The sequence below is a fragment of the Conger conger genome, chromosome 9 (assembly GCF_963514075.1).
Source record: "Conger conger chromosome 9, fConCon1.1, whole genome shotgun sequence".
In the NCBI taxonomy this organism is placed as follows: Eukaryota; Metazoa; Chordata; class Actinopteri; order Anguilliformes; family Congridae; genus Conger; species Conger conger.
The window spans coordinates 54,626,989-54,638,387 of NC_083768.1; the positions used below are offsets into that span (position 1 = coordinate 54,626,989).

Below are 11,399 nucleotides of genomic sequence, written 5' to 3' on the forward strand. Positions count from 1 at the left end.
TACAGTCATTCATGGACAACAAGCTGACAATGCAATATTGCTCAAATGTGTATGCTTATACAAATAGCCCACAGAACCCCCGCAAATTCCACTTCTGTGCCTTAATTATTTACAAAAATGCAATACTTTAAAAATGAGAATGTAACATACGATTTCAATATCTTTGGAACAGATCGTTATGAGTGCAGAAACCAGAAAGCTGTGAACTTAGTGCTGACATTCTCTCCAAACCCTCCAAAGCAGTGGCTGATGGGCCAGTTTTTACACCTAGGTTATTCGATGTGAGAAACTGTAAGAGCTGCTCAAAAAACTTTGAAGGCTGATTTCACAAAACCACTTCTGTCACACATACTTTAACAAGCCATATCTGCACAATGGATTGGCCAATCCCGACAAATGAAACCTAATTTTGTAGCTCTAATCTACTAGTTTCACATCAAATAAAAATATTTTTAAATTAGATCTGCGATGATACTCCATTTACAGCACTGCGTCACACAGGGAGAATTACAGCATTATGGATGTGACATTTGGACACAAAATGACAAACAAAATCCATCCAAAAAATTACTCTTCTCATATGATAAAAAAGGAGAGGAGGAGATACCAGCGTTATGGATGTGACACGTCTGAAATGCACATTGTTTGACGATCTAGTTCCCTATCAAATTTTATCACAACACATTTGATGTAATCTCAAATGGTTCTGAATATCAGTTTTGACATTGAGAAAACCATCTGAAATGGTTTTGAATGTTTTCAAGATGGCTGCCAAATATCATTGATTTAAATGGTAATGGGATTAAAGAGTCTATTTGTAAATGCTATGTGCCAAAGTTACATGTAGACTTCAACTTATTTTCCGTGTGGTAGATCCTGAGGACAGCATTTTAGTCTGCTTTTCACCAAAAACATTACAGAGAATAATAAATGGTCAATATGTTAAATAAATAAATAAATCATGACTGATTGTTCTTTTAAAACTAGTTATTTGTTTCATGTTACTGTTGTTAAAATACTGCATCTAAATGTACTTCCCAAATAGGCTCATATCACCCTTTTTTCATGGCTGGAATAATTGTGGTTCTTAAAATAATGCAGCTATTTCCCTTTTCTAGGATACTTTTCACATCAAATTCACTCAGACAAAGCCACGGTGATGAAAACTGTGGATTCAGTTTTATGTTTTCACAACCTAATGAAAGCACCCATCTGGATTCTGTTCTTGAAAAACAAAATGTATTCTTTCTAAATTAGCCTATTTTCTGCATTTTTATTTTTCCCTAATGCAAACATCTAGTTACCACCGAACACATTTGTTGGCTAAATGGTTTTAAGTCATCCAGGGTCCAAGGTATCAAATGAGCCTTAAACCACTGTGCTGATATCTGGCATTTTGAGAGCATCAGCATCGGCCAATGACTGCGGCCATATGGCCGATTAACAGAAAGTGCGCTTGTGTCAATTTGGTCAATTTGGAACGGTTGGAACACTGGATGTGCTTGAGTGAGAGAAAATTTAAGACTGTATTCCTAACTTTCAGAGCTTAATATATTTAATTGTCCATTCTTAATATTTTAGCTAAGTTATACAATGCTTATTATATGTATACTTCGAATGATTCGGGTATGCAATTGCGATTCCTGGTTGGAAATTAACATTACCCAGTGTAAGATAATATAACTTCATTTTAATGATCCTGCTAAGCAGCTAAATATAGCCTGAGCTTTTACTCAGCGCAATTATGTTGATTATTCAAACAATGTCTTTGTTAACTTGGCTACTTTGACGCTTTGCGCAACTCTTTGTTTGTATTGGAAAGTAACGTTAATTATTGTTACTTAAAGAGATTATCCTTTAAGTACCGATCCTCTGAGGGGAAGTCCTAACAGTTCACTTGGTTAGTTAATGCTTGTATGAAGTGGCAAACATGAATTTGCTAGTAAATGAAGAGAGTCATAAACTCTGCTATCGATCAATAAACTAATTGAATCCACAGATGCACCCTTTTGCTAAACGTTCACAACACTTACAATTCTACAGTCACCATCGACCACCACTTTTTTCTCATCCTAAATAACAGTAAATAGAGTCTAAAACAAGCTAAAAATGTAGGCTACATACATTTTTGTATTATGATTTTAATGTTCATAGAACAATGCAGTTTATGATGCACCGGTATTTTTCTTTCCCCCCCAGTATTTCCCATAAGAGCAAAAAACTTGCAATAATTTAACGAATTATGCCGACCAAAGCAACATTATACAATGGATAGGTCTGGTCCATTGTCTCTATTGGTCAGTTTGCATTCCAGCCATGCCAATATCCATGATATACGCACGGCTGAATGGAATGTTCACACATCTTTTAAAATTACTCTGCGGTTGTAGATCACCGTTATCTACCTCGTAATCGACATGAACGTAACTTAACGTTATCATCATTTCGCCGCTAGTACCCTACCAAAGTGAAGCAAAATTGAGCGATTTTAAAGTGTCCTTCGACCTTCTTGGGGATTTAGAAAGGAGCAAGAACAAAGAAAATAGCTAACAACTAAGGCAACATCCTCGGATCGAAACACCAGCAAGACCAGCAAGACCACCAAACCCCGGCAAAGCAAACTGTGGCTCGTAACAACGCTATGAGTTATTTCAATAACTGCATATTATCTGGCAATGTCCAGATAAACATCTAAAACAAAGACAAATGAGTTGTCAGTGTGTCAGTGTCATCTGGTGTAACATAAATGAGCAAGCTAGCTCTGAACTGAACATACAATGCATAACTCTTAGTGGATATGCTACAGCAGTAGAAGTCTAAAAAAGAAGTGTAATAAATACCTAATAAAGTGCTCACTGAGTGTGTATAAATTATTCAAGGGGCCTCTCTCACACACATTGTGGTAGGTCAGGTCACCAGAGAGCTCAGTCGCTTCTTTTGGGCTTGTTTCCATAGACCTGGTTGCTTATTTCTCACACAAGATCTGGCAACACTGATCTAACTTTTATAACGTTTTTAAACAACAACGGAGTTCTATGACTCTATGGTATATCAACATGGCTTTATGGAAACCGATTTGTTGTGCTACCTGGGTTTAAACGGCAGTACATTTCTGAAAGCTACAACCCATTAAGTTATATTAGCGAATTTAAGTAAATGCCTAGTAATTTATCTAGCTAAGATACCAATGTATAGCCTAATAGATTGTAATGTAGTTGGAATAATGGAACTCTACATGATATTTCTTAGTCTTAAACCAAATGCTGACCGTGTTATGAATTTTCTATCTCAATTAATACAATTTCATCTAATACAGCCCATAAGATAACCATTTATATTAGATTGCAATGTCCATGGAATAGTGGAATTACACATGACATTCCATAGTTTTTTGTCAGAATATTGACCTTTTATATTTTTTTCCATTGTATTAATTACAGATGGCTGTAATTACTGCTAAACAGTGCAACATAAATGTTTATAAAGGTTTTATCACCTATCAGCCACCCTGCTGTCTGAATATCAGCATCGGGGCCATTAAGAAACCCAAGAGTTGTTTCTCCAGAATATATTTTCCATTGAGGTCAACAGGAATATTTGTCTGGAGAAACAATTCTCATAGTACCTATTGCATATCTGGCAGCAGGATGATGGTTTAAGACTCATTTGATACTTTGGACCCTTGATGATTGACAGTATGGCCAATAAATGTGTTCGACACTGTATCAACATAATTTACAGCTGAATCTCGTCCCACCCCCCAATTCCCATTGAGAGCCATTCAAGTAAAAAGAGCTTTAGCATCACTTGTAGGACAACCCGAAAGTAAGATATCCATGCTCTGATGATGTTGATAGGGCACAGACTTCAGGAAGTAATGGCATACAAAGGATATGCAACCAAATAACATGACTCTTTTATTTGATAATTTGTCTCAAACAGTGAAATGGGGAACTACATATAAAAAGTGCTGCAATTACTACATGGTGAAACCAAAACACTTTAATAAAAGCTCTTAGTCTGCATTTTGACCACATATGAATTGTTTGATTACAAAGAGAAAAAATAAAATATGAAATCTGACCCCAAACTTGTGAACGGAAATTTTAATATAATTTCTGTATTAAGACCCAGCTCAAGCTGACTGACCACCTATTTGGCTTACACATACCTGCAACAGTCAGACTAACACAATCAAGACTCTGGAAACGGTTAAGTTCTGCTTAAAATTTCTTGTCTACAGGCCAATATTCATATTTGTTAACGTCACAGCAAACAAAGGGTAGAAGGTCATATTTTGGGCAGAAAGAAGAAAACCTAAGGTGTCACATTTCAACAGAATGACTTTGCAAAAGGCTTTTATTGAGAAGGAGGAAATGCATATTATTATTATTATTATTATTTAAAATTTATAATGAATTACTTTTAATTCAGTATGTGAAACATAAACCTCAATAGGATCGGAAAGAAATTGACCTTTTGGTCAAAGTTACTTGGATGTTTCACAATGACAGTGGTGTGAAAAAGTGTTTGCCCCCCTTCCTGATTGATTGATTGATTGATTGATTTCTTTCTTTTTTTTTTCTTTTTTTTTGCATGTTTGTCACACTTAAATGTTTCAGATCATCAAACAAATTTAAATATTAGTCAAAGACAACACAAGTAAACACAAAATGCACCCCCTGTTAAAATATAACTTAATTGTGGTTTATCAAACCTGAGTTCAATTTCTCTAGCCACACCCAGGCCTGATTACTGCCACACCTGTTCTCAATCAAGAAATCACTTAAATAGGACCTGCCTGACAAAGTGAAGTAAACCAAATGATCCTCAAAAGCTAGACATCATGCTGAGAGCTAAAGAAATTCAGGAACAAATGAGAAAGAAAGTAATTGAGATCTATCAGTCTGGAAAAGGTTATAAAGCCATTTCTAAAGCTTTGGGACTCCAGCGAACCACAGCGAGAGCCATTATCCACAAATGGCGAAAACATGGAACAGTGGTGAACCTTCCCAGGAGTGGCCGGCCGACCAAAATTACCCCAAGAGCGCAGCGACGACTCATCCAAGAGGTCACAAAAGACCCCACAACAACATCCAAAGAACTGCAGGCCTCACTTGCCTCAGTTAAGGTCAGTGTTCATGACTCCACCATAAAGAGACTGGGCAAAAATGGCCCAAGACAAAAACCACTGCTGAGCAAAAAGAACATTAAGGCTCGTCTCAATTTTGCCAGAAAACATCTTGATGATCCCCAAGACTTTTGGGAAAATACTCTGTGGTCTGATGAGACAAAAGTTGAACTTTTTGGAAGGTGTGTCCCATTACATCTGGTGTAAAAGTAACACCGCATTTCAGAAAAAGAACATCATACCAACAGTAAAATATGGTGGTGGTAGTGTGATGGTCTGGGGCTGTTTTGCTGCTTCAGGACCTGGAAGACTTGCTGTGATAAATGGAACCATGAATTCTGCTGTCTACCAAAAAATCCTGAAGGAGAATGTCCGGCCATCTATTTGTGACCTCAAGCTGAAACGAACTTGGGTTCTGCAGCAGGACAATGATCCAAAACACACCAGCAAGTCCACATCTGAATGGCTGAAGAAAAACAAAATGAAGACTTTGGAGTGGCCTAGTCAAAGTCCTGACCTGAATCCTATTGAGATGCTGTGGCATGACCTTAAAAAGGCGGTTCATGCTCAAACCCTCCAATGTGGCTGAATTACAACAATTCTGCAAAGATGAATGGGCCAAAATTCCTCCACAGCACTGTAAGAGACTCATTGCAAGTTATCGCAAACGCTTGATTGCAGTTGTTGCTGCTAAGGGTGGCCCAACCAGTTATTAGGTTTAGGGGGCAATCACTTTTTCACACAGGGCCATGTAGGTTTGGATTTTTTCTCCCTTAATAATAAAAACCTTCATTTAATAAACTGCATGTCTTTGACGAATTTAATTTTTATATTTAAATCAGGAAGGGGGCAAACACTTTTTCACACCACTGTATATGTACTAATCGTATTTGGGAACATTTCACATATAGATGCACATAATTACCTTGCTCGGGATCCTGAAGTTTTCGACGGGACTCAGGTCTGTCATGCTCTCCTGTGGACTTTTGAGACCCTTCAAAATGTAAAAGTGACGTTCGCTCAATAAGGAATTCGGTAATGTTACCATAGTTCATATATGGCTAAGGGCACGTTAAAGAATACTTCCGAATCGCCACATTTGAAGCAAATATAGTAGATTTTTGGGAGAATTGAGCTTGTGATATCCGGTCATTGGTTCATTCCTTTACATACCCGTACTAGTCTCTAGGTAGCAAGAAAATTTAGAGTGATACCTGTGCAATCACAAATAGCACTATAGCTTTACAGCTAGCTTGCAACTGTCAAGTCGCGTTATCGAGGCGACTGCTAGCCAGATGGCTACCCCACGACCATGGAAAACTTAGCTAGACAATATAGCTAATTATTTACCAGCGTATTTACGCGTTCCGTTGTCTTTGAATTGTAAAGCATTATTTATCACGGTTTTATATTGTCGTCTGATCACGGTGACATTGTGCCTAGCTAGCTAACAAGAAGCTACATTTTCAGTTGTCAGCTGGCTGCGTGGTAATGAAGGCAGCAAGCTCGCTATAATCTATCTGGAGAACAGTCTAGTAAGATTCACGACGACTCACCTGACGGGCCATTAAAGATTTTATCTTCTGCATTGTTTTGCAAAATATCTGACGTGGTCCAAAAAGCTAGGCATTAAATGAATACGAAATATATACTAAGTCAGAAAATCAACTCCAGCAATTTGGAGTAGAGGCCATGTTTGATCATGTGATGTTCCCTTTTGGCATAGCATCATGGGAAATGTGGTTCTTTGAATAATAAAAAAGCAAGATCTTAAAACAAGTTGGGAGACTGTACAACTACAATTCCCGTTTTTCTTTTTCCAGAAAACAATAACGCACTGTGGGACCACTTCCTTTTCCTGTCTGTCTGTCAAAAAAAAGAGGGTTTGTCGTATTGCTGCGTAACTGAATTGGGGACATTTCAAAACCGCCCCTCTCTAAAGGACAGTTTTGAATATGCTTAATGGTACAAAAGGAAAGACTTTTGTGTTAAAATATTGTTATAAAACCATATTAAATCCCATTTATCCCCAGGAATTCCCCCTCATTGAAAAAGGCTCACTCACCCTCTACCTGTGTTTATAGTCCTTAAATTTGGGTTTCAAAATATGCAGGTGACGGGCTGGCACTCTGTACCAAAACATCTATAGCTGAACAATAATTCTAGCTCATTAGTTGAAAATTGGTTCTAATTGCCACAGCAAATGATGTTTCAACTGTAGTGCGTTCAAAGAGAAGGGGTGGGATAAACAGTGTTGTGGTTTGAGTGTATTTGTTGCTGCAATTCCTCTCTTGACCGCTAGAAGTCCAAAATTGAGCCACGGTGGCGCAACAGGCTAAGACACAGCAGACTTGCAGTTGCCGGGGTTTGATTCTTGGTCCTGCCAAAAGCCAAGTTTGGCTGGGTCACGTGGAGCAGCATAATTGGCTCGCTGCTCCAGAGGGAGGGACTTGGCAGGGTTAGTAGATCGCCACACAATAAAGCACCTCGGGCACCTCGGAATCACAGCAATGGGCATGAGATGAGACGGCTTGAAGAAGGTGTGTCGGGCCGCCGAGGGACGGGGTATGGGCGGTGTATCTAATACTAGCTCTAATTGAATCAGACAGGGTACATTTGGCTACCAAATTGGGAGAAAAATCAGGGAAAAAAAGTCTGAAATTACCTATTGTTCCTATATTCTTTATTATACTTTAAAGGCAAATAATTATATGACCTACTTGACTAGAACAAAATTGATTTTACGAATGAAAGCATTTCGATTTCAGGGATTTTTTTTAAATCAAAAAAACTTTGCTCCACATTCAAATTAGTTGAGTTCTCTTACCCTTTCCTTTAGAATAGCAGAATTGTTAAAACGTCAGATGTCAGAGAAAGTATTTTCAACTAGGTAAGAAACCTAATAACACAGAAGTAAACTATAATATGTGACCTGTTCTATCATAATCAGTCGTAAGTCACAACGGCAAATTTAACATGAATCAATTTTTATGTGAAAATGTAAATTTTTGGCTGTTTTATGCTTTCATCTTCATTTTGTAAAGCAGTATCTTGGCTTTCATAATTTGCATGTCTTAATGCCAAATTCAGAGGAAAATGAAGAAATAATCCACAAGATGCCGGTTTACACTGATTTTAGAACAGTGGCCCTAGCTAGCTGTTCTAAAATCACTGTAAATCACGGTCTTAAGTGGCTTACATGTCTGTTTATTGTAGGATGGCACTGTACAGATCAAGACAATACACGCTATACACTGTAACTACTTCCGCTCAGTGTGCTTTGCAACAGCAATGTGCAAGATAAAATGTGATTTTGCTATACAGGCAATATACAGGGTCTTAAGCCTACTTACAAATAATTAGAATTAAAAATATATGTATATCAGAAGAAGTGCCTTTTTACTGGAAATGAGAACAATGTGCAAATAGACCAATGCACTGTACATAAGCGCATGTATTCCTGGGGATAAATTACTTGAAAATATTGTTCAAGACATAATGGGACATAGTATTGAAGTAATTAATCAAGTAATTAATCAAAAACCCTTGGTGGCCAACAAGATTATTTCAGTGGCCCAGAATAGACAGCACATTGTCATGCACACCGTACCATAAACAGACAGCATATGTGTTTCACGGAGGTTGGAGACCGATGGTTTAAAGTTTCCCATGACTTCAGACTACCTAATGCCACAAAATCGTATATCACTTGCATGCTTTCTTGCAAATGTGTTTAACTATAACATAAAAAACGTTTCACAATAAACTGCCAACTGTTAGTCACTGGTTACTACAGCTGGATGTGTTAAGTTAATTATTTTATGCATTTCAGCATGGCTTTATTAGGATTGTATAATTATATGGTCTCAGTAGATTCGATATGTTGCAAGAACAAGCTCTCTCTGTCTACTATAATGTTCCACTTTAACAGACTAGGGAACAGGCATTTGATTAGATTCACAAAATCAGCTGCTTGTACTGCCCTATGGCTTGCTTATAATAGTATCATTAGACAAAGGAACACTGCCAAAAGTCTCAGCCAAGATCTTTGTGTAAGGACAAATTGAGGATTGTTTTGGGGAAACAATAGTAAAAAGCGCAAATGATATTAATAAGTGTGACCCTGCACCTTTGCTTTAGCTGCACTGCAAATCTATTCATGAGGAGCAAGCTTGCAAAAAAGAAGTGCAAATTCAAAATTAAAACAGGAACCTAAATATTCTGTCCAAGAAATGGTCTTCACAATGCTGACAGATTTGGAAATTTGGTTTCCTTAGACATTATAAAGAAATAAGATCCCTATTTGATAATTAATATAAAAACTTACACTTGGTTTACCTTCAAAAGAATGCAAAAAGTACATACATTACATACATACATTATCCTAACCCGCTTATCCTGAACAGGGTTGCTGGGGGGCTGGAGCCTATCCCAGCATACATTGGGCGAAAGGCAGGAATACCACCCTGGACAGGTCGCCAGTCCATCGCTGGGCACACACACCATTCACTCACACATTCATACCTATGGGCAATTTAGACTCTCCAATCAGCCTAACCTGCATGTCTTTGGACTGTGGGAGGAAACCGGAGTACCCGGAGGAAACCCACACGAACACGGGGAGAACATGCAAACTCCACACAAAGAGGCCCCGGCCGATGGGGATTCGAACCCAGTACCTCCTTGCTGTGAGGCGGCAGTGCTACCCACTGCACCATCCGTGCCGCCCTATGTGCAAGTAGTGTACATATATTAATATGATATTAAAGCATACCTAAATTAATTAGATGAACTATTGAATGTATAGAACCAAAAATTGCACAGTGGAAAAAGGAATGGATGTAAAGAAACCCACAATGGCCCAGCCCAGGGGTTAAATGATCATCTAATAGCACTCTTTGATCTCGTAACTGTTTTTCTGTTGCCATGTATCTGCAGATAAAGTAAGCCTGATATTCATATCTAATATGCACTGACTTAGGACTTTATTAGATAAACATGTGCACCAGCTTGCAGCATGTTGCAGCAACTAAATGCATAAAAGCATGCAGACATGGTCAGACTGTCAGAATGGGGAAGAAATGTGATCTAAGTGACTTTGACCGTGGAATGATTGTTGGTGCCAGGCAGGGTGGTTTGAATATCTCAGAAACTGATAATTTCCTAGGATTTTCACACAAAACAATCAACAATAGAGATTGCAGAGAATGGTGCGGAAAAACAAAAAACATCCAGTAAGCTGTAATTCTGTTGGCAAAAATGGCTTGTTAACCAGAGAGGTCAGTGGAGAAGAGCCAGACTCAAAGCTGACAGGAAGGTGACAGTAACGCAAATGACCACACATTACAACAGTGGTATGCAGAAGAGCATCTCTGAACACACAATGCATCATAACTCGAAGTGGACAGGCTATAGCAGTAGAAATATAAAAATAAGTTGAATAAATACCTAATATAGTGCTCTCCTATGTATGCTAGTACAGGATAATATACAATATCCTGATATACTACTGGATTACCCTTTGTTTATCTAAGTCTGAGATTATTTTGCTTGAGCTATCGCGAGATGGTAGCGTCCTGCACCTTATTCATAAAAAATGCATACGTAGCACTTTGTGTGTAGCCTGATTGGAACTGCAGTTCAGGTTTGCGCCTTCTACAGGATCCATGTGCCAAATCTGCCACACCAAAAATGTTGGTTTCTTGGTGACCTTTTATTCAACAATATGCAATTATAAGTTTAGCTCCTGTTCATCATTTTTATATCCAGGACTCAAAAATCACGACACTGTAACATGCTTCCACTGACACGCATGCGGTTTGTAAGCCTCCGGTGATTGATTTTTGCTGCCCATCCTCTTGGTTTTGTATTCTTACTGAATGCCATTTATACCATCCCAACTCATTTTAGGATTATTTTTCAAAATCTACATCTAACAGTAATGCTTCCAATTTCAACACATATCAATGATGATGTTTAGCAATCCTGAAATATATAAACATTGCACATTGAAATGTATTCTCCCATGCAATCATGTGATAGTACAACATCCATGCCAAAGGAATTTTACACAGGAAAACAATGTGTAATGTTTGTTTATGAGAGCATAAGCTAATGGATATCCTGTACTAACATCTTGCCTTTAACCTAGTTGGTTGTTGTAATAGTGCCACACCTTGAACACTGGTTGAACCTGTTTAAAGACAATTCAATTCAAGAAATTAATCCAGTCCATTCCCAGTTCCCATGAAGGATAAAAAGGGACATT

The 11,399-nt window shown here is 38.0% G+C and overlaps 1 protein-coding gene across 2 annotated transcripts in view; it reads right to left on the reverse strand.

The window, feature by feature from the left end:
• vps50 (VPS50 EARP/GARPII complex subunit) overlaps positions 1 to 6,845 on the reverse strand; it is a 206,288-nt gene extending 199,443 nt beyond the window's left edge. Inside the window, exons 1-2 of one of the 2 annotated variants that reach the window (XM_061254761.1) lie at positions 6,688 to 6,845; positions 6,057 to 6,125 (exon numbers count right to left, since the gene is read on the reverse strand). In XM_061254761.1, coding sequence (XP_061110745.1) covers positions 6,057 to 6,125; positions 6,688 to 6,720 — 102 coding nt within the window. In that variant the 5' untranslated portion in view covers positions 6,721 to 6,845. Of the gene's footprint in view, positions 1 to 6,056; positions 6,126 to 6,687 lie in introns of those variants that run through there. The other variant, XM_061254762.1, reaches the window with a different exon arrangement.
• Positions 6,846 to 11,399: the final 4,554 nt, after the last annotated feature.